The 24,557-nt window shown below is 41.4% G+C and overlaps 1 protein-coding gene across 3 annotated transcripts in view; it reads right to left on the reverse strand.

Moving 5' to 3' along the window:
- The window catches only part of SLC1A3 (solute carrier family 1 member 3), a 79,136-nt gene that overhangs the window by 42,356 nt on the left and 12,223 nt on the right, over nucleotides 1-24,557 (reverse strand). For 2 of the 3 annotated variants that reach the window (XM_054504434.2, XM_045862258.3), the window contains exon 3: nucleotides 14,850-14,987. In XM_054504434.2, coding sequence (XP_054360409.1) covers nucleotides 14,850-14,987 — 138 coding nt within the window. Of the gene's footprint in view, nucleotides 1-14,385; nucleotides 14,488-14,849; nucleotides 14,988-24,557 lie in introns of those variants that run through there. The other variant, XM_045862267.3, reaches the window with a different exon arrangement.

Below are 24,557 nucleotides of genomic sequence, written 5' to 3' on the forward strand. Positions count from 1 at the left end.
TAAATGACCCTGGAATTATAGCTCATCATAAAAAGAATGGTAAGAAATATGTAATCCAATAGTATTGTAAAAGATCTGAACGGAATTTTCACCACTGGGGCACGGGACCATTCCATAAATCGAGATGTACCGGGCCACTGAGGCAGCTTATAAAATCTACCCCCACTCCAGTATCAGCACTGCAGTCTTGGCATCCACATTCCTTGAGTTGGGGGGCTTGACCATGTCATCCAGAGGTTCTTTTGCTTCAGTCTGTGTCTTCCCCAACCTTACCCCCAACCACCTCCTCAAGGCAACCACAGGGGCAGCTGAGGAATATGTCAAGTTAGAGAGATTATCTGATCATGGCCCTCAAGAACTTACATTCTGGCTAACCCAAGTATCTATACTACACATTTCCAAAAGTGAAATCCAGGCATAGGGAGAAAGCTCTATGACTCAAGCAGTGTATGATGTCCATTGAAAGCTTTGTGTAAAAACTGTAACCGTGGTAGTTTAGAATGTTGAGCAAACAACCACTTAGAGTGTGCCTTCCAAAAGAAGTGACATCAAAATGTTACACCTCCCTTATTAAAAAATTTTTTTTGTGTTAAAATCATATGACATAAAATTTATTATCTTAACTCTTTTAAAATGTACAATTCAGTAATGTTAAGTATATTCACATTGTTGTGTCACGTGGCTTATTTTTAAAATTAGCTTTATTTTTATTCACTATAACTCAAGAAATTAACACATTATATTTTAATGTAGCAAAAAGTTATGATTAGTCTACATATATTCTAAAGGATTTCAATAATATTTTAATATAGCTAAAGACTTAACATTTGAATTTTACTATTTTTGGAATGAAAATGCACAATTATAATGCCCAGACTACCTATCTTATGACTTCAAAAGTTTTAACTAAAACATAGATTTTTACAGGTAAAAGCAAAAGCAAAAAAAAAAAAAAAAAAAAGCAAGTGCTGACAAGAATGTAGAGTAATTTGAAGCCTCATATACTGCTGGCAGGGATGTAAAATAGTGCAACTACTTTGGGAAAGTCTGGTAGTTCTTCAAAAGATTAAGCAGAGTTACCATATGATTCAGCAATTCTGCTTCAAGGCATATACCCAAGAGAAATAAAAACATATGCCCATAAATGTTCATAGCAAAATTATTCATTATAGCCAAAAAAAAGGTGAACAACCCAAATGTCCACCAACTAATAAATGGATAAATACAATGTGGTACATCCATACAATGGAATATTATGTGGCCATAAAAGGGAATGAAATACTAAGACATGTGACAACATGGGTGAACCTTGAAAACATGCCAAATGAGAGAAGCCCATCACAAAGGACCATATATTGTAAAATTCCAGGCATATGAAATATCTTGAATAGACAGATCTATAGAGAAAGAAAATAGATTGGTGTTTTCTGGGGCCGGGGAAATGGGGTATTTAGGGAAAGATGGCTAAGGAGTGTGGGGTTTCTTTCTGGGGTGATGAAATGTTCTAAAATGGATTGTGGCGATGGTTGCCCAACTCTGAATGCAGTAAAAGCCTTTGAATTATGCACATAATTTGGGTAAATTGCATGCATGTGAATTATATCTCAATAAAACTATTAAAAAATAAGTGCCTTCTTGAAGGGGGTGCCTGGCTGGCTCAGTTGGTAGAGCCTGTGACTCTTTTTTTTTTTTTTTTTAAAGATTTTATTTATTTATTTGAGACAGAGAGAATGAGAAACAGAGAGCATGAGAGGGAGGAGGGTCAGAGGGAGAAGGAGACTCCCTGCCGAGCAGGGAGCCCGATGCGGGACTCGATTCCGGGACTCCAGGATCATGACCTGAGCCGAAGGCAGTCGCTTAACCAACTGAGCCACCCAGGCGCCCGAGCCTGTGACTCTTGATCTTGGACTCATGAGTTCAACCCCACGTTGGGTATAGAGTTTACTTGAAAACAAAAACAAAAACAAACCAGTAAATCAAAACAAACCATATTTATGGTGCGGCTGGCTGGCTCAGTCAGTAAAGCATGCAACTGTTGATCTTGGGATTGTGAGTTTGAGCCCCACGTTGTGTGTACAAATTACTTAAAAATAAAATCTTAAAAAAAAAGTGCTATCTTGAAATAAGATAAGCCTAAATCTATCAATACCAATGAATAATTTTAGAGGCTTCATAGAAATAAAAGAACCTCCCCCTCTATGGTAAAAGGGCTTATATCATTTTGCCTATCTATCTAATCTATCATCTATCTATCTATCTATCTATCTATCATCTATCATCTATCTATCTATCATCTATCATCTATCATACTACATCCAACGTGGGGCTCAAATTCATGACCCCAAGATCAAGAGTCTCACACTCCTCCAACTGAGCCAGCCAGGCACCCCTGGCTTCTATCATTCTAAGGAGCAAGGGGAGGTTAGTGGTGGATGGCAAAGTTTTGTAGCAAGAATCTCTAGCAGTTGAAAGTCTGATACATGTTATTATGTAACACTCTTTCACATAAGGAAAGCATGCTTATGTGATGTATGCAGCACTTTTCAGGCACTTGACCTCACTTGGTAGTTGTTAAGTTACTGTTCAGATATTTATTTAATAGGAAGTTATATAGAGACTTCAAGCCATGTTCCCATTGAACATCTGTGTTGTGTTAAGCTAAACCCAAATGTTTTCTGCTAAAAGCAAATGATACTGGGTGCTTAATTCAGAGGGAAAAGTGATGAATAAAGTTGATAGATTGAATTCTCTCCGTTTAAAATTTTTCCACCATAAATTTTTTTTCTTTCTTTTCTTCCTTTTTTTTTTTTTAGAAAGAGAGAGTGCACGCAGCGTCGGGGGAAGGGGAGAGGGAGAAGGAGAGAAAATCTTAAGCAAGCTCCATGCTCGGCATGGAGCCCCACGTGGGGCTTGAACTCATGACCATGAGATCATGGCCTGAGCAGAAATCAAGAGCTGGATGCTTAACTAAGGCACCCAGGTGCCCCCACCATAAATTTTTCTTAAGACTTTCTTAACTTCTAGTGTTCTGAATGCTAGCAGATAAAAGGGCTTAAAAACTATGAAATACTATACCTAAACTTAAAATTGCCAATCATGTTTAGGTTAATAGCTTATACATGGAAATGTGTTTATAGTTTGCCCTTATACTGCACGAGAGCCATATTGTCTTATAGTAAATATGCTCCTATATCATACAGAATTTAATATGTAAACATTTTTTAATGTACCCATAAAAGTGTTATGAATTTTCATTTTGTTATTTCTAGATATGATTAAGAACTACTACACTGCCTGGCTCTAAAACCGTGTTTGGGATCCTTGCCAAATAGGAATGCTTGCAGATAGGTCATTAAGTATACGTCCCAAGATACGACTCCCAAACTCAATTCTAAAATAAAAAAAAACATGGCAAGATTCCAGGATAGAGAAACAATGGGATTATCAGATTCTGATGGTTCAGATTTGCCAAACTTTCCAGGATATTTGTAGATTGCAATAAATCGATAAAAAGAGGTCTTTTTGACAATGCTTATTCTGAAAAGATCTATCAAAGGATGCACAATTGGGGGAACAGAAGTGTGATCACAGAACTGATTTTCTTTTATAATGCTTCCAAATGTAGATCTTCAAGTATATCTTGGAAACAATGATGTATGTAGTCACAAGTCCTTAGAGATCACTAAGACAGTGAATTGGGCAGAGTTACTCTATTTTAGCTACCTGAGTGGGCCCCAGATTTGGGAAAATGCATCTTTAGAAACTCTTGGATTCCTCTTGAAGCCCTTTCATGAGTGAATCATGTCTCATTCCAGGGAGATGGAAGACCACAGGGATCTGGGCTTCTCACATTCTTAAAATTTACTGGGCTAATACCCAAAGAGTGCCAACTAATATCTAGAATCCCAGATAAGCTCCACCTAGTGTGAACCATCTGATTGCCTTAAATTAGGTAAGAAAGTAGATTAAATGCCATATACCGTGTATCTACTATGTATCAGGCACTCTCCATACTTCATCTATAGAAGACATTTTGTTTTATGGTGACTATAACTGATAATAGTATATGTATAATTGAAATTGTGAAGAGAGTAGAACTTCAGTGTTCTCACTGAAGGAAAAAGGGAAAAAAAAGTAAATATGTAAGGTGGATGGATGTATTAATTAACTCAGGTGTGGGAATTCTTTCACAATGTATATGTATATCATATCACATTGTACACTTTAAATATATTACAATGCTATTTGTCAATCAGACCTCAATAAAGCTGGGGAAAAAAAAAAAGATTCCAGGATAGAAGCACTAATGTTTCCAACTTTTCTTAAATACTTAGTGTGTAGGTTAGATGTGCTGATATTAAGGATTTTTTTTTCTTGTATGTATCCCTATATTATAATTTGGGAAACTTTGGTGACATACTTTTTGGTAGATAGCTTTAAAATAATGAAACTTTACCTCCTAGCACAAACACCCTTGAAAACATTGCATTCGTATTATAGCTTACCTAGAAATAATCTAATACAGAAACAAATTTTGGAAAAGTTGTAAATGAAAAGAGTTACCAACAGTTGAGGCACCGACAGGCTTTTTTGAGTCAGAAGGACCTTGGAAAAAAGAACAAACATACAAAGCTATGTGTGCACATGCACACACTCATATTATGCTATAATGAAGATTGTGCCCCCAAGTTTCATAGTATAAACATCTATTGCATCATCCCCTTCTAAAGACATATCATGCTCTGGTTGCAGAAGAGTTTGGTAGTCGATGTAAAGCACTGGTAGTGGAGTTTGTAAAGTGGAAAGGAAGTAAAGCGCTTGGTTGACAAAACTTTCTTCAAATGATTGACAGCTCTTGGAGTATGTGTGTATGTGTTGGCGGGGGCATAGGACATTAAAGAAATAGAAAATATGTTAAAATCATCTTAAAATATTATACCTATCTTATGTTTCCTTTGCTTTTAGAAACGTAATGAAATATCTGGCATTTGCTTCAAAATAATCCGGTAGTGGGACAGAGCGTAGGTCGGGGGGCAGCCCAGGGATACTACAGGTGAAACAAGACTGTGTGTGTATACATGCAGATATTTTTGCTGGAAAGTACTGATAAGTTCTAGCAATATGGATGTTGTCTTAGCAGGTTGGATCTAGGAGACCTATAGTCATCTTGATCTTATGGAATATTTTCTGAAACCTTAGCCAACAGCTCCTTCTGACTTGTTTGCTCGTCTCCAGAAACTCAGACACTGGCCACCTTGCCTCTAACACCCCGTGAAAGGAAACCCCCTTAGTAATTTAGGGGAATTTCCTTCCCTCTGAAGAAAACTTGGATGGAGACTCAAGCAATTGTTGAAAATAAATAAATAAATAAATATACAGATGGCAAAACCTCTTTCCCCACATGAGGAAGTTCAGGAAATGGACATTTGAAGACAGTGTTACACTGGTATTGTAGATATCGATGGGTTCATAAAGCAAGTGTGATCATGGGTCGTGCACTGGCTTGTAGCCTGGGGATCTGACATTATGAGGCAAACACTGTCTTCATGAGGAAACTAAAAAGAAGTTTAAAACCTAAAAACCTAGATTCTGTCAGATTCAAAACTGGCTGGATTATTCCAGCAGATCAATCCTCCAGCAGAAAGTAATACTACCCCAAAACCTTCTTTCTGCTTATCATGACACGCTCTCTAAACATGAAACAGAGGGATGACGGGGTACTTAGCATGCCTGGAGACATACAATCCATGACGCTGTCACAGAAAGCCTGTCTGGCTCTAGAAACTCTCTCTCTGTGTACATGTATGTGAATGTGCATGCATATGTGTCTTTCTGTTGGTAGACACTCCAGCATCTTTTTTCTTGGCTTTCTGGGACACAGACAAGACTTTTATTGATTGATTTATTTGTTTGTTTGTTTGTTTATTTAAAATTTTTATTTATTTATTTGAGAGAGAGACAGAGAGAGGAGCAGAGGGAGAGGGACAAGCAGACTCCACGCCCACCGTGGAGCTCCACACAGGGCTCGATTTCACAACCCTGGGATCATGACCTGAGCTGAAATCAAGAGTTGGAAGCTTAACCAACTAAGCCACCCAGGCGTCCCCAGACAAGTGTTTTATAATGGACACAGGTTCCCAAACATTTTCAGGGGAAGTGGTTCTAGAAGAAGTCCATTCAAATCAGAATCAATAGACTGGGTGTCTCTGTGTGCTTGGGAGTACTTTCATGGTTTGCTCTATATATTTCTATATGGTTTTGCTCATACAAATGGTAAGCATTCATTTTACTTAAATGATTTTAACTAAAATCATATGGAATAAATCATGCTATGCCTTTGGGAACATGCATTAGTAGGGGCGAGGGAAAAGCCAGAACGCTTCCTGGAAGACGGGGTATCTGAACTCATAAGGACCTGACATAAGTAGTCATACCCCCAAAGAACGATGCTAGAAAAACTGCAAAGTGGTGGTCCTTAACCCTGGTGCATAGTAAAATCCTCTGGAGAGCTATAGAGAAACATCAATTCCCAAGCCCCATTTCAGACCAATTAATTGAAGAATTTGGGGGTTGGGAGAGGGCAGGTGATGCCTGGGCACTAGGTCCCATGTAGTGCAATTAACCTGAACGGGACAGAACATACTCTCAGACTGTGACCTCCAGAAGTGAGCGGCGCATCAGATGCTGTCTCACTGTAGAAGCATCCCCTGCCCCCAGCCCCGACCCACCACTTCCAGTCCTTGCGCATAAATCTCCAGTCAGAATTCATCAGGTAACTTACTCTCCCGGAAGCCATTATGGCATCAACAGAAGAAAAACATCTATTCCCAACACCACCCCCCACCCCCAGACCTGTAGTTCCAGAGTGGTTTGAAGGAAATTATCAAATTGGTAATATAAGGGGGAAAATTTATTTTTCTTAGAGAGTGATTTAATTTTACAAGAAACTTTTAAAATTTCTTTCTTTTTAATTTCTTTGAGGAAGCTTTCAAAAATTTCCTACAAACCAGAACTGATAGAAACCACAGACTAACTTGAAGCTTCTGCAATTTACAGATAAGAGTTCCCAACTAATGCAGGCCCAAGCCTTCTGGAAGGTTGCATCTGACAGAGAGCCTTGAGCCTGTGGCCTCTGATCTTTCAACTCAAGAGCTGTTCCATTTTACACCACAAACATGTTTCCACAAACATTCAGTTCTTAGGTGAGTGCAGGCTGAACTCCTCTGAGCTACACACCAGCTGGCCCAAACCCAGCCAGTGTGAGCAGAGGGTTGGGTCCAGGTCGGTGTCCCTACCCCGACATGTGACATCTGGAGCACTGGGTTCAGTTCTGGGAGTGGGCTACAAGGGAGGGCAGCCAGGGTGGTGAAGGGCTCGGAAGACCTGGGACACTTAGCTTGTGTTTAGGTGTCCTTTGGATCGTTGGAAAAACTGTCATCTTCCACTGCTCCATATAGCACAATTAGGACCATTGCGAGAACTTTACAGGAGACGGACTTCTCAACAGTTTGGACCATCTGAGAGTGGAATGTTCAGGTGGCAGCTGACAGCCCCCTTCCAGGGGTGTGGAGGGGGCAGTTCTCGCTGTGGGTGCCAGGCTGCCCCCTATCACCTCTGTGTGCCTTCCAGCTAGAAGAGCCTCAAGTCTCCAAGCCTCCCTCCTGAAAGGGACAGTTTCTGTGGTCAACGCCCTGTCAGGAGACTCTTCTCTCAGACCTCACATCCTTGAGACCACAGTCCCGGGGCGGGGGACGGGGGGTGATTTTTGCTGGGAGACTCGCAGGGCCCCACCCCTGGCTCTTACTGCATTTAATGGGGAAAGAGTCAGGTGTGAGGAAAACAATGAGGAACAACCACAACAGATGCTCCTTCTCTCCCGCTAACAGGATTGTGTCCTGCTAGGGAGCACTAGTGTCCTGAACCCTGGAGAGTCCGGAAGAGGGATGGTTGCATTGCTCCTCGTGTCCTTTGTTTCCCACTGGGCTCATCCTGCCTAGGTCACCACTACCCTGTCACACTGCAGTCCCAGGCCTCTCCCCCAACCAGACTTGAAGTCCTTAAGGTCAGGGGCCTTGTCTTCCTCGTTGTGGTATCCTCAGGTCCTGGAAAAGTGGCTGGCACGTGAAAAGTCTCTACAAATGTTTACTGAAAGAAGTTGTCTGTAACAGAAACGTGGACTTTTTCTGAGATAGCTAGACTTACGTGATTTTTGTCTACATTCCAACAAAACCCCAAATCCACTAAAATTTTTTAAAATAAAATGTAAAAAATAATTACCCAGATTTCCTTTCAATATGATGCAAAAAAGAAAAGAAAAACAAAAAGCCACATGAAAAGTCTCTACAAATGTTTACTGAAAGTTGTCTGTAACAGAAACGTGGACTTTTTCTGAGATAGCTAGACTTACGTGATTTTGTCTACATTCCAACAAAACCCCAAATCCACTAAAATTTTTAAAAATAAAATGTAAAAAATAATTACCCAGATTTCCTTTCAATATGATGCAAAAAAGAAAAGAAAAACAAAAAGCGATCTCTACCCCACAGATGGGTCTTCCCATTATATCCTCTCCCTCCTTCTCTAGATGGACATTCCTTGCCTTCCTTTCCATGTTTCTGAGCAGCTCTAGAGAGAAAATAAAGCAGGACCAGCCTATTGGCCTCAAATGAGCTGGGCTGGGTCTTCTTTGGCATGTTTCCAGGTCACCACGAAGACTGTGTGGGTGCTGGGACAGGACTCAGTTTGTCTCAAGTTTTGGTTTGCGGGGAAGGCTCTGCTCACAGCGTGTGGAACCCGGGGCCCTGTGGATTCCGGGGTACCACACACCGGGCCTGAGTTTCTCAGGAAAGACTGTGGAGTTGTATAACCAATGAAACTATTTAGAATTGTGCAGCTGGGATAAGGGGATCACATCCCATGCTGGAGGGCAGAAACCAATCCCCTCCAGTGGTGAGGAAAGAATTCTCTCTGGCTCCCATGTTGTTACTTGATTAACTTCACGGTTTCTTAAATTTACCTTTAATGGGAAAATGATCGTGGCGAGGATCACACACAGGAGACAGTCTGGAGGCTTTGTGCCATGCCTCTGAATGGAAACTGGGTCCTCTTGCTCTAGAACTTGCATTTACACAAAGCGGACCACCAGGACAGCTCTTACTGATGTTACTATGATGGCCAAAAGTTACTGCTAACTGAGCACACGTTTGTGCCAGGCATAAATCCTCACAACGTAGGTACCCACGACACAGTACTTTTATCACCTTCGTTTTACAGAGAATGAAAAGGAGGCCCAAAGAATCTCCTCCCCACTTATGATAGACACTTTTTTTCTTCTATAAAATGTATGCATGGGGAGAAGTCTACAGTCCCTTTTCTCATACATAAAGCCTGGAGTATTTCAAATAGGCCTTAGCTATAGCCCAGGCCTGTGACAATCAATAGTTTAAAATATTAAATTTTTCATACGTGATTTTAGCTTTCATTTTTGCAAGCCCTTAATAAGCCCTTCACATGTCCAGGTAATCGATTAGGAACTGTCTAGTTCTTTTTTTTTTTTTTTTTTTTTTGCCTTCTCATGTTAAAAGAAATGACAAACCTTTAGATTATTCTTATTGTAACTGCCATTTTTTCTGAAGCCAGAGAGATATACTTTGAGGTACAATACTTATTTTTCTTTTATTTTCTCAGGCAAAAGAACCCTTGTTGGTGATGGCAGCTTGTTGGCCTTAACGATGGTTAAGTGCTATGTTCCACCAACTACAGTGGTCAATAGACTGGGGAGGAAGCTGCCTACGGAATACGTGACATGTCTCAGAGCTTGTCACATGCGGGAGGAAGTACAGGCAGGCAGGTAATGTTCTGTTTCTCTGGATTTAAAAATACTTGTTTGTTTGATTTTGGATATAAACAGAATTGTTAGTTTTCCAAGGACAAATGGGTTCCAAAGATCTTTTGTCCTTGGGAATGTTTAGGCAGAAGCTGGACAATGACTTGGAGGAGATACTCCAAGGCTGGTTGGACCAGAGTAGTGTTTCCAAAGTAGAGTAAATACAGTGGTATTTATTTATTCTGGTGGGACAGAAACCCCTCCGTAATTAACATTAAATCACATAGTGAGAAAGTCATTCTTTTCTATTGTCTTTCAGTCCTTGTATTCCAGGAAAGGTAAGTCTTATTGTGGTACTCAAATGCATTTAACACCTCATTAACACCACCCCGGCCCTCCCCCCATTGCCCCCACCAGGCACCTTTTTAAACAATGAGAGCCCAGGTCTCAGGCTCTCAAAACCTTTGGCAGGCAATAGTAGCAATCCAGAATTTTATTAGATTGTAATTTATTATCTCCACAAGACAAGTAACAGGAACTTTCTGTAATGATTTAAAGCATTGGAAGAAAAGTATGTTGATTTCAAGAACATTTTAAGGAAATGAGAATAGGGGTGGTAGCCATATACCTTTGGGATGGAGATGCCATGACTCAGAAAGTCAGATTTGGGATCATGTTCCTAAAATCAATCAAATGTCTTTCTTGTTGCCCTGGTTACCCTCCCTTGTACCCCACTCCCAGAATTTAACCCAGTGCTCCAGATGTCACATGTCGGGGTAGGGACACCGACCTGGACCCAACCCTCTGCTCACACTGGCTGGGTTTGGGCCAGCTGTTGTGTAGCTCAGAGGAGTTCAGCCTGTGCTCACCTAACAAGAGGTCACCAAATAGAGAGTGAGCCTTACTCCCTCATAGTTGGAATTAGGATTTGCTTAAAATATTGTGTGATTTCAGAGATGCAGGGAAGCTCTCCCTCTTCACCCAACATACATCCTCTTGGGGATCGTATCTTTGTGTTCACGTCTCTCTTGTGCCTAGCTCAGTGTCTGACATAGTAAGAGCTCAAAAAATAGCTGTTAATGAATGAATGAATGTTAAAAGATACACTTCATCCATCTCATAGCCTCAACTCCAGAGTGCCCTACATGGGCCCCAGACACTGCCCTCACTCTATTGCTGTTGGCCTTCCCCTACTACTCCCCTTTTACTTACACTATACCCAACGCCACAGAGATCTTTGGTCAAGCAATGCTCCCCCTTCCAGAAAGCTGGAGATACAGTGTGAGTTAAGTAATTGAGGAGGAATACACATTTAGATGAGAAAAGAAGAAAGTACTAGTTTTCTGAAAAGATGAAGGAGGTGATAGTTGTGTCTACAAAGCACAACCCGAAAAGGAGTTTAATTATTATCCAGTAAATTTAATCAGGCTAAACCAGCCAAACCAACTCATATTTCTGGCATGAAATATCTAGTTTGGCTGCCTATGCTGACCAAATCAATAGAAACTGGCGCCAAACCTCTATTTTATTGTGTGGTTTGTTGGCACAGACTTACTCTTCTTGTTCAAAAACACAGGTACTTGAGTACAAATCCAGCCATTAGGCTTGCTCCCAGCTTCTCTCTGGCAGCTCCAGAATGCTAACACACACCAAGGGTATTTGGAAAGATTGGAATTTCGAATTTGGGAAGAGGAGGACATGGCTTATTGGCGCTTTAGAGCCCCAATTCACAAACGTGGATGTTTCAAATACAAAAACCTAACTTAGATTTCTGAGTTTAAATAGGACTTTAATATAATTAAATGTACAGAATCTTTTAAAACAAAATACCTAATCCAACAAATGCAATAAGGGCTTCGTGCATTTCAATTTCTGTCTGTAGAAACTCTGCAAGTTTCGACTTAAAGGCAGTGAGTCTGTCAAATATTTTCCCACCGGGAACTATTTCTAGGGGAGCATGAGCCCTGAGTTCTGATTCTAGTGTTCCCGTCAGGTGCAGGAAAGATCAGCACAGCTCTGACACAATGAGGTTATGCCCAGAAGATGGAGAGAAGTTTTCTAATCGCTCTTTGTTTAGGTGGGAATAAATGTGGTGTTTAGGAATATCATGTCGAGTGGAGCTTTGGCAAGGAACTGTGAATAGTTGAAGAAGGCCATAAGGGAAACCCAATGATCTATGGGTGCACCCGGGTAGTAGTGCATCTCTTACAATGAGTAGCACTGACATTCAAACCTGAGTTCCTATATTGGTAGCCCAAGAGTTGGTTTGGGTCTGCAAATGAGCTTTGTTTGGCTTGCAGTGTTTTGTTCTGTTAATTGTAACAACACTGAAAAATCTGAAGGTTCTTAAAATTTTTTTAATTTCTGGACCCTCTTGAAAAATCAGCAGATTTGACAGATGGCAAAAATTTTGTCCCTTGTCTACACTATTCTGTAGCTGGATCACTTTCTGCTTATCATCACGCTTGTCCCTGTTACTTCTCCTGTCAAAGAAACCTATTTTTCTGTATCCATGCCTCTACCAAAGTAAGAAAACAAAAAGTAGCCTGAAAGGGCAGCTTCATATATAATCATCACCTGCTTGGCTGTGGGAGGCATTTGAGTTTGCTTTTCCATTCTAAAATAACGGCCCTGACTTTGTTCCCTTCCTAGGCAAACACATTGTCCGACACTTTCTCCACATTCTCTAGCATCTCCCAACACACACAGGGGTCCTCCAGGGATGCATGCAATCTGCAGAAGTCCCCCCATTCCGTTCCTCATTCCCATTGGGTCATACCCTCTTGCCCCCCTTTTGGTTTGGAATCACTGTATTTAAAACCCTGAAGGAAAGTCTTATTGAATCAATCATTCATCGTAATTGAGCATAAGTATCCAAAATACCATGTAGCTTGGAAATTACTGCTTTGAGGTTAACACTTTAAAAAGATCTTTGGCAAACTAAATTATGTCCCTTGTCTTAACACAGTCCCGGAAAAGGGCTGAGACTCTTTTCATGGTCCCAAGTGGCAGCGTCCCCAACTTGCAATTAGGTTACATTTTAAAAGAGCATTAGTATTGGTTGCTTGCAGCTTATAATTCCTTTCAATATTATAAATGTTGCTAGTTTTTCCACGGCTTACCCACAAATTTCTTTTCAACCATGCAAAGGGACTGACTGCATCATAGTGTTTTTTTCCTGCAAAACCATTCAATGAAAATTTGCATTCCTTCAATAAAGTTGGTGTACTAAGTATTAGAAAACATCAGGAAAATCCACTTTGAGGTAAGATTGCTACTAAGGGGAAGTAATATTTTCTCTAATTATACCAAATGAGGGCTTCCTCTTAGAATGAGTGACACAGTGGGTTTTTAGCACAATTACCAGAAAGCAGAAGCCTCTAAACCCTGGTCCCACCCTTGAAGAGACAGTATAAAGGAATCCAGAACCCCTCAAGTTTGTGTCTAGGAAGACCGCAGTGACTCAAGTCAGACGCCAGCCAGTAGGACTGAGCAAGAGGGATGCCCTGCTCCACTAAATAAAATGGCACATGTGAGTGTGTTCTGTCCTCTTGGTGCTACTGCAAGAACTTGCTTCCCAGAAAAATGTCAATACGTGGATAAGAAAATGAGAATGTAAGCTCACGTCAGCATTTAATCTAGCTTCTGTGATAAGAGCTGGGGCTGCTACGGTTACCCCTGGTCAGCAATGGGCCAGGTCACTTCGGTAACAAGCACCCCCATCATTCTGCCTACGTGATTATTTTATGGGCACTTTCTCCTCCAATGGGAGACTTGTGTACAGGCAATCACTTGTTTAAAGACCTGAACAAGTGGAAGCCAGTAGAGATCCGCGAGGCATTGGGGAAAAGCTGACATCGTTCCTGTCCCAGGAAGGCTAGCCCTCCCAGGCATGTAGTAGTCAGAATCTTGCCCCATGACTTTTAAGTTGTGCTATGAAGTTCTTACTACACAGAGATCTTGAAAAGAGATTATAAATATCCTTGAGAACTCCCTGGGAGGGGAAAAGATGCTCAGAGCCAGCTCACATAGAGGGGGAGTAATGTGCCCAAGGAGGGACAGTGAGCCAAGGCTGGAAAAGAGAACAGGGTCAGTAGTACCTGAGTTCTGGGCTTTAGCTACAAACCCAGAAACCATCCTGCTGGGACAGTGTCTATGGACATTCTTTCTTCATGTCAGAGATGTGCTGTGGGGAAAGAGAAGAGTGGGCAGGAAGGACTGTATAGTAACTTTTTTTTGCAACTTCTTGGCTCCGTTGGTATTCACCAGTCACACGTACAAATGACTCCTGAAGCATTTCCCATGCAGGAGTCAACTGCTAGCTTACTGTCACAGAAAATAGCTCCTACCCTGCAGAGCGTCCACTCATTGAAAATCCAAGTGTCAACGGACAAAATATCCAGATGGGGAAATCTCCCGCCCCCTCCCCATTCTCCCAGCAGTGTAAAAGGTAACGGGGGTGGGGGACAACTGGAGAAGGAAATGAAATCATGCGGGTTCACCAGGAAAAGATAAAGTGTTGGTGGCAGCAGAGTTGGTGAGTGTGTTGTGGGTATTACCTCTTGATGAGGCTTCCAAGAAGGCTCCCGCTCAAGTCCTGGTGGCTCTGAGAACAAGCATTCTTGCATCAATAGCTAATAGGCTGTCCAACCAGATGTTATCTGGGTGGGATAAGAGGGTGAGAAAACAGACCTGTTGTACGCTGTTGTCAACTGTATTGCTGTGGTCAGAGAAGGCTGGTGTGTAGTGTTTAGCAAGATGCCTCTTTCGTAGTGAGGCAGACCAGATTACGTGGTTGTTCAAATCCGTTTCCTCTTGTGATTGGTAAAATACGAGAGTTACAATCATTCATGCATTACTAAAGCCTCTTCTCCATCATTTTGAAGGGACTTTTTTTTTTGTTTTTCTAGAACAGAGCATGCATCCAGCAGAAACCTAAAGCATTTGCTTTTCTAAGTGATCTTTTGCAATAAGCACACTTAAAAAAAAAAAAAGGAAAAAAAACCCAAACTGCATATGGTACCTGTGACAAGACTGGAGATGATAAGCGGTAACACCAGCATCTGTAACATCCTCATCAGAAGTTCCCCAGGAAAGGAGAAGTACTTGACTTCCCGGTAGCTCATTTTGTAGGGTCGGAGGGTAAATCCAAGGATTGTACCTGAAGGGGGGAAAAACGGAGAAAAATTGAGTCTTTTTTAAAACCGAAGTCATAGTCCTAGGGAAATGAGGAACTATTTGGCTGGTGGTCACTGCTGTCAGACAAGAGTACATTTATTTAAACAGCAAATATTTGTGTTGCTTTAGGAGCAAGGGGTATTCCTGTCTCTTCGGTTGTAGTCTGGAAGGGTCTGGCTGAATCCAGGCTTTCAGCAGAACTTAGAGAAAAAATGTTACTGGCTCCAGCAAATGAAAAATTTCTTTGTCTAACTTGAATGCAGTAGAACCCATTTTGACATGGCTCAGTACAGCGTTACAAAGATAGGGCATAACTAGGAGACAAATCATGTATCCATGAACAAGGCAATATAGGAAAAAAAAACACCCATAATGAATTTCCTTTGTAACAACAGATATTAGGACTGCCAACATAACCACTTATAAAGGGTAGTGTAATTTTATTTTTTTCCAATTAAAAAAATTCCTCTTGTTCACATTGTTAATCCATTTTCATCATCTCCCTGTCTGCACACCATCCTTTCTGTCTACGTGGTCTTGATATTACCTTGGCAACTGTATTGTACAGACTTGTTAGTTGCTGGCAAAAGAAGACTCCAAAACGAGCAGAGACTTTTTTCCAAAAATTTTCCCTGAAAACTTAGGGGGGAGTAAGAGAAAGAGAAGGCAATTTTCCCCTTAATTTTCCTTCTGCTCCTGGAACTTTAAAATATATTAAAAAAAATAACTTTATCTGTAAATTAAATTATGCACGATAGCTTTTGAAGTGTTCAGAAATCAACAAACACATTGAATAAATTTACTCCCTCCCCGCTTCCCTAATTTACTTTCATTGCCCAAGAAAATGTATTTATTCCAGTATTGTAAATATTTTCAAAATTTCTGTCCTGCTATTACTAAAACATGTGAGCTATAGAGAAATATTGAGTTATCTAGAAGCTAGAGGTTGGGGAAGGGGGAGAGAATACTGGGTAGACATAAGTTTTTCCAAGGGAAGCAAGCAGTTCTTTAAGGAAACTGAATCATCCTAACTTCTTATTAAATGGGCTTCTTCTCTTAGGAAATGAGGCACAAAGTTCATTTCAGCTGTCACAGCAACTCCAATTTCATTTCTTGGGTCTCAGCAACCATGAAGTATCCATTCTTTGATTATATAATGGGATATTCCAAGTAAGAGTCTGTGTCTATGTGGCTAGAAAATCTGGCTGATCCAGTTTTCAGGGCCTTTGGGAAAATATTTATCGCGTTTTCCCAATGCAACAATAATACGTTCAAGAGAGAAAAGGGGATTTGGAAAACACAGAAAAGAGAGGCAAAAGCCTGCCTCTCTTGGTTCGACCACTTAAACAGCAAATAGCTAATGCTCACTGAGCTCCTGCCATACGCCAAGCATTGTCAGTGTTTTACTTGTGTTGGTCTGGATACTTAATCCTCACAAAAACCCTCCGGAGGTAGGTACTATTTTATCACCAAAGCACTGATGGAGAAATCTAATCACAGTGAACTTCGAACTTGCCAGATTCCAATAGCTATTTAATACCAAAGTCAAAAAGCCACTCAAGTGACAGAGCTGGGATTTAAACCCAGGCATTTGGACTCGGAGCTCACATTCTTGACCACCTCCCAGACTGCCTACCTCTCCCGTAGAGCTAAACAACCACTGTTAGGGCTTCTGTGAGTTTCTTTTCAGAATGTTCTCATACAGAGCTAAATATACGGAAATCACACAGAATATACTTTTCCATATACAGTCACCATTAAGCATCGCTTTTAGCCTCTTGATATCAGATCCAATGACTGTACCAAATTTACTTAATACTTCCTTTGTTGTTGAGCAGTTAGGTTGGTTAGCATTTTTTCCACTTTTATGAAGAACACCATGATGAATGTATGAAGGCTGTTTTAGAACTAGAAATATTTTTTAGGGCAGTTTAGAGAAAGGAAACCTGTGCATTGAAGACTATGATGACCTTGACTGATGTTATCAAATTGTTTTCCCAGTGGGGTGGCCGCTCAGTTCAATGCTTCATTAGTGAATGACAGGCCTGTAGTATTATCTCTATTGCTAGGAGCTGGGAGAATTATCATAAAAAACTGTTAAACAAAATTTGTGAATGTGATGAGTAAATAGTACATGTTTCTTATTTCCTTTCAATTTACTTAACATCTAACGAGGTCAACCATTTCTCCTAATTGTATATTCTCCAAGCATTTATTAAATCCTAATAGTTGAAGAGTTTATATGTGTATATGTGTGTACTTGTTTATAAATTCTTTGCATAATAAAGATAACTACCCTTTGCCTATGTGTAAAATATTTGCTCTATTTTTCTAATTGCTGGCCATATATTATTACTCTAAAATACACAGGTATTTTGCATTTTTATAAAATAAAGTCTGCACATCTTTTTTTATTAGGTGATTTCTTCAAGAGTTATATACTTTAATTTCCTTCCTTCCTCCCAAGTTAGATAAATCTTTAATTCATTTTTCCTTCTTTGATTGTTTGCTTGCTTTGTTTTAAAATATTGAAGCTTTAATCTTCCTGGAACTTGGTTTGGGGTAAGGCATTTAATTCTAATTTTCAGTGTGCATTATTCCACACCGCATCATCAACAGCACATAGGAATTCTAAAAGGCGCTGGTAATATCTAGTTTTTTCCTGCCTGTTTAAATAAAGACCAAGTCACACCGAAATAACTGCTTCATCTTATAAGTAAGTAAATAAATAAGTATTCATAAACCTTACTTTACTTCCAATTAAATATAATTTTACTGGAATTGATTGTTTTCTGATCTTTATTTAAATGCATTTAAACACTTGTCATTCAATTATAACATTAAATGTGCACAATAAACACAAGAAACTCATCTTGGTCACCTGGGATTTGACCATATAAAAATATTAGGAATTTTAGATATCTGCCAAATAACAATTTAAGACCAGGCTTGGTTTTACAAGTTCATTTCTAAGTTGGCCGTTTCATTAGAAATGTATTTACTCAAATATAACACTGTTTCCGAGGAGGGGTAGGATCCTGGCTAGTCCAGAAGGTATTTATTAGTTAGGTTATTTAAGTTGTTTAAGAAATTTAAATTATTTAAGTTATCATTTAGAATAGGACAGGTTCTAGGAGGAAGAGACAAGCCAATATCGATGAAGGAAGGGGATTAATCTTTCTAAATACTAGGTGCATTAGATCCCGTTTCCCAAAGTCTAACCTTCGCCAACACTGATTGTATTCTTCTCTCTACAGCCATAGCAGCCGTAGCCAGACTCTCTCTCTCTGGGAGCTCTATGTACTTTCTCTCTTCTCCCCCCATCAAATCCCACATTTATCCAGTGCCACCAATTTTCATCTAGGTGCTAGGAGGGGAAGTAGGCCAGCTCAGTGAGTGAGTCCTGGGCAGTGGTGAATGATGTCTCTTAACTCCAGTCCACCAGGCAGATGTCTACCAGAGCAGCAGAAAAACAGCCAGGGGGCAGAGTCTCAAGAGGTGATGATATTTTTCTTCTGTTTTTCCAGTCAACAAGCTTCTTGCTTGGAAGCGTAGTCCTGGCATCAGCTACTCTAGAATGTCTCAGTTTCTTTACATTCTCCAATGTGGAACCCCTGTTTTCTTAAAGCTCTTCTTTATAGTTGGGACAGCAGATAGGAGTCACCATCTATTTCTTCATAAGGGATAGTTTCAGGTCGAAAGCTTTGAAGAGAAGAGTTGTTTAGAGGGATAGCACATGGCAAATACTCTTTGAATCAGTTTTGCCCCTGACTAAGCTTTGATCTGTTTGCTCTCTCTGGGTTTACCAAGTGAGCCATTTCTACTCCTAGGAAAGAGGAGATTTTCTTGGGAAGGGGAATATTTATTGAGCCCTTAATAGGCTCAATGGTGGCCTGATCCTCATCACAACTTTATGAGGTAGATATTATCATGCTTATTTTAAAAAATGAATACACTGATTGATGCTCAGAAGCTAGTTAACTTGCTATAGAATTATTAAGGGCTTGACTTCGGAATTTTAAAGAAAACCCAGAGCTCTTTCTACGACACTCTAATGCCTCTCAAACACAGACCTATCCTTGTAGTCAGGACCTGAAGACAGGTCTCAAATCAACCTGGCTCCTGGGTCTTTAGCATTTCTAACTCCTGAACTCTGGAAGCACTTGAGTAATAATCTTGGACCTGCTAGCGATGTCCCAGAGGCACCCAGTCCATGCTGAAACCCATCATAGGTCCCGATACGGTTATCATAGTACTAGATCACTGTTTAAAATGATTCCACCAAATCCCTTTTGATGGAATGATTTAACTCAACTTACAAAAAACTTATTAATTAAAATAGCTTGCCTCTTCACCCCACTTCACGCATCGTAATCCTTGGAAACCAACAGTAACAAAGCTGGAAAGGACATGAAGTGAAAACATGCTTCAGGCTCCCATGTTTAATGACAATAGCTTGCAGGCATCGAGTACATGCAAGATGCTGAGCCCTCACGAGCACATTGGAGAACCACAGAGGTCAGGACCAATATTACCTACACCTCACAGATGAAGAACTGGAGTCATTGAGAGGGCAGGTAAATTGCCAAAACCTTACAGCCAGTGCAGGTTGGGGCCACTGTCAATGCAGAGAGGGGTCAAGCTGCTTCCCCAATGCCAGGTGAATGGCTGAGGTGGGCTTCACACCCAGGCTCCCCAGCTCCAGAGCCTGGACTCTCACCTACTCTGCTATACTCCTGGCCTCTCAACAGTCATGGTACTAATTTAAAGAGCCTAAGTTTAGGACGCAAGTTTATTTCGCCTACCTTCTCGTTCCAGTTCAAATTAGTTTAACTAATATAGAGCCTGAGGTGGGCAAAGGTTTTGTTGGTGTTACTTAATGAAGTCAACATCCAGCTTTTTTCACTTCATTTGTTGAATGAATAAACAAAAGACATTTTTTTTTTTTTTTTCCTGCTTTTGCTCTGCCAGGCAGCATTAGAGGTGAGGCCAGGGTGGTAAGGTCAGGCAGCTGTCAGCGACCAATCAAGAGGAGCAAGGGCTCTGAATGCGAAGACTGCTTTTTTGGGGTAAGCAGTTCAGGTTTCTGATTATGCAGCCCAGCGATGAAACGAGTCTTCCCTGAAACATCCTCACATCCTGATGCACAGATTTCTCAGAGCCCTCTACTCTCTGCCCTTCCGACCAGTTAGAGGCAGCAGGGCGGGTGGTGGCCTTCTTCACTGTGCTAAAGTGCTCACTCATGGCCCCTGCACGTCCTTGAAGTGCATTGACCGAGGTTCCCAGAGCTAATAAAAACCTTGATGGCCACCAGATCTTTAATGCAAAAGAACAGATCCTTTATTATTGATTACTCTGCAAAAACAACGACAAAAATCAGAATAACCTCCCCGCGGGATTTGTTACAGCTGAAGTACACTTTGTAGTTTGCATCTTGGCGACATTATATAATACACGGATGTTACAGTTCAGTTCGGATTGCTCATTCTCAGTCAACAGTCTTCTATCATTCCTGTTTTGGTATTTTACCGGATTTTTGGAATCTAGGAAATATCTTAACTGGAACGTTGGAGGTGATCGAAATGAACTGTGCTGGCTGAATTCGATAAACACAGATGCATTTTTGTTTAAAGATGTTCTCCTAATACAAAGAGCTCAAGAAGTGAGTCCTTCAGGGGCTCGCTGTTTCCCCTAGAGAGTCTCTACCACAAACACTTCTTTGGAAGATTAAATATCACTTCGCTTTTCTAAACTAAGATGCAACGTGCACACTAGAGCCTCAGAAAGAACACACCACCACAGGCTTCCTTTTGAAAGCCAGACACGCACAGCAAGTTAAAAGCTAAAGACATCTTTTAAGAATTTGGCCCATATTTAATCTGATAAAATTAATGAAAATATTAAGAAGCCAGAAAATATGTAAGAGTAGAAAAATGAGGCACAATTTGAAGTAAAATTTGGACCGATTCAACTTTTAACTTTTGATAAACATTGGAGTTTGAAATAGTAAAATTTTACTCAAGTTCCCCCGCCCTATCTCCAAACTGTCACGAACAGATTGGCAGACCAAAGCTTTCTAGATTTACTGCTCACCATACAAAATTCTCCGGGAAAAAGACAGGTTGCTCCCAAAGAGCTCAAACGCCAAAAGTGAATCTAAAAGTAATAGTGGCATTGACCTTGAGAGGAAGATTTTCCATTTTGAGCCACCCTATGAAAACTACCAAAATGTCCACCCAGGATGAGCCAGTGAGCTCTTCTAACGTCGACCCTGCAAACCAGTCAGCGGACATTCAAACTCCTACCCAGAATAAGCTGGGCCTGCAGATCTTTAGCCAGAAAGAGTACCATGCTGTCCGCTCATATGCAAGATGGCACGAGGAAAATAATGATTTCAAAATTTCTGTTGGTGGCACACACTGGTTTTATGTGACAAAACACTACTATTTCCCAGGTAGGATCTTTTCATTTATGTAGCAACAATAACAACAACAAAAGACCAGCACTACTTTGTCTCAAGGCTATAATGATCAATGTATGCAGCAACAAAAGCACAGGAATGAATCCACCACTCTTGCCACGTTCTATTGGTTGGAAGCAAGTCACGGGTCCCACCCACCCACACACAACAAGTGAGCTGCCCTGGGCGGTTAGGGGCTGTCCAATGTGCAAAGGTCTTTCGGCCTCTTTATCAAGCGCTTCTCGTGTGGTGTAGACACATGCATAGAGAAGATGCTCTATAGATGTTTGGTGAATGAATGATGTTGCGATTGTAGTCCTAGCCCTGCCTTTAACTTTTTTTTTTTCAAAGATTTTATTTATTTATTTGAGAGAGAGAGAGTGAGAGAGAGCACATGAGAGAGGGGAGGGTCAAAGGGAGAAGCAGACTCCCCGCAGAGCAGGAAGCCCGATGCGGGACTCGATCCAGGGACTCCAGGATCATGACCTGAGCCGAAGGCAGTCGCTTAACCAACTGAGCCACCCAGGTGCCCCCTGCCTTTAACTCTTAATGTGATCTCTCTTAGGCCTCATTTTTTTTTTTTTTCCTAATTTATAAAGGAAGAATGCTCCAAGATTCACACATCACCCTCCTTCTTGCCTGGGCCTATGGCATAGCCTTCCAAATGGTCTCCCTGCTTCTGCTTTGCCGTCCTACAGCCTCCCCCTGACATACTACCCAGAGGTGTTTCAAAACCCAAGCCAGAGCGTTGTTCCTCTCTGTCCCCTCATGGCTCCCCACATCACGTGGGGTAAAAGCCCAAAGCCTTGTGATGGCTGCACCTGGCCTGCTTCCCCAGCTTCACCATATTCAGAACTCACCCCCCACCCCACCACCCGCCCCGTTTCACCATTTGCCTCCTCGCCGTTGCTCCACCATCAGACAGGATCCCACTTTATGGGCCTGGTGCTGGCTCTGCTTCCTGCCTGGGACGCTCTTCGCAGGAGTTCCCATGTTTACTTCCAGACTTCGTTCCAATGTCACCTTCTTATTGCAGCCTACCCTGAACTTTCTTCTCCCTCGGCTGCCTTTGTTTCAGGAGTTCTTATCACCTTCCAAAACGCGATATAATTTTCTAATTTCGTGTGCTTGCTGTTTATTGTTGTCTCTGCCTCCTCAAGTATAAGCTCCGAGAGATCCAGATTTTTCTTTCCTGAGGCATTTGTTTTTGTTCACTGATATATATTAAGCCCCTGAAACAGTGCCTGACACATAGTAGGTGCTCAGTATATTGCTGAATGAATGAACAAGCAGCATGGCTTAGTTCTCTTTCAGATGATCCACACCCAGCATGTCCTGGCCACCCCCCCTCTCCGCCGTGCTGCACACATTTACCAAAGGGAGGAATTTGGAGGAATCGCTTTGCTCTGTGCTTCACAGTAAATCCCGTTTCCCACTGTGTTCTGTGAGCTCAGTGACTAACCCTCAGGAACACCCCTTCTTCCAAACCGTGATTTCTCTCTCGTGATCTGTGAAACTGGGTCTCAACTGAACCTCGATTTCTCATACGGCTTAGGTTTTTAGATTCACAAACCAGGAGTGATAGCTCCTGATTCCTGGTTCTTCCACAAGGCTTGATTTTTTTTTGAATATGAAGGAGAGCAGGCATGAGGCTCTAGAAAGATCATGGACTGAGATTTCAGAGATGAGGTTCTGGGTCTGACGTTGCCAGCAAATGATGCTGGTGGGTACTTGACTTAAAAGATTGAATCTTCATATCAAACGTGCAGGATTTAATATCGCCCACTTACAGAGGAGGAGACTGAACCCTTGAAAGAAGAAGCCTCTTGTTCTAGGAGACAGGGCCAGTGACTGATGTTGGCAGAATGGGGTTGCAAACTGAGGTCTGCCCATTTCCACAGTTTAGTTTTCAAATCATGTCATCTCTTTGGACTTTTTTTTTGTGTGTGTGGTCCACAAAATGGGAGGGATAGATCAGAGCAGGCAGTATCTAAAATCTTCTTGAACTTTAATATTCTCGGCAAAAGGTTCTGAGTTTAAAAGAGCCATGTAAACCAAAAGCATTATAAATCTTAGCTGCTATATTATGAATGTATCTTGTTTCTTCTCATGAATTCTAAAGTCCTTGATAAGGCGTAGGAAAGCATTTTTTAATAGGTCAAAAAATGCTTTGTCAACTTGGCCATTATAGTTATTATGGCAGGTAGGCAATAAATAATTATTTGAGAGATCAAATAGAAGTTTCTATTTTAGAACTGGGCTAGCGTGTAGCCCAAGCTGGAGAAATCATAAGTCCGTCTCAAGCAAGCCTGATGAAGCCAGTGGGCATAAAGTTCCACTGGTTTATTTTTACAAGAAGGGCAAGGGTGTAATGGTGAATTTACCTGCTCCAGGGGTCTGCTGCTCCCTGTCTTTGGTTTCACCCCAAACTTCCAGGCATTTCCTGGAGAGAAGCTACTCTGTGGGAGGCAACCTTTCAACCCTCCCCCACTGCTCTGTTCCCACATCCTACAGAGATTTGGGCCCTGGCTTGGCTCATTCTTTTGTCCTTCGGTATTTCCTGTTGCTGGAGGTGGGAAATACCTGCTCCAGCCTTGTTCTACCAGTGGTGCCCAGGGGAAACCAGCCCTGGGTAACTGATGCAGACAAATCCACATGGCAAGCAACTCAGAGAAGACAACTCTACCAGAAGAACCCTAGGAGGGGTGCCTGGGTGGCTCAGTCGTTAAGCGTCTGCCTTCGGCTCAGGTCAAGATCCCAGGGTCCTGGATCGAGCCCCGCATCGAGCCCCGCATCGAGTCCCACATCAGGCTCCCTGCTCAGCGGGAAGCCTGCTTCTCCCTCTCCCACTCCCCCTGCTTGTGTTCCGTCTCTCACTGTGTCCCTGTCAAATAAACAAATAAAATCTTAAAAAAAAAAACAAAACCCTAGGAGTTCTGAAAAGCCTGTGCTTTCTGCCTAAAACTGCACTAACATAGCCTATGTGAAGTGGCAATTAAATTTGCAAATAATCCTATAGGTCTTTCAAATGTCCCATCCATGGTCATTTAAAAAATATTCTACTAAAATCATTGGCACCTGTTGCATTCCTTT

This window comes from Mirounga angustirostris, unplaced genomic scaffold (genome assembly GCF_029215605.1).
Source record: "Mirounga angustirostris isolate CCGP_5_RB_7025 unplaced genomic scaffold, mMirAng1.0.hap1 SCAF_7, whole genome shotgun sequence".
Taxonomy (NCBI): domain Eukaryota; kingdom Metazoa; phylum Chordata; class Mammalia; order Carnivora; family Phocidae; genus Mirounga; species Mirounga angustirostris.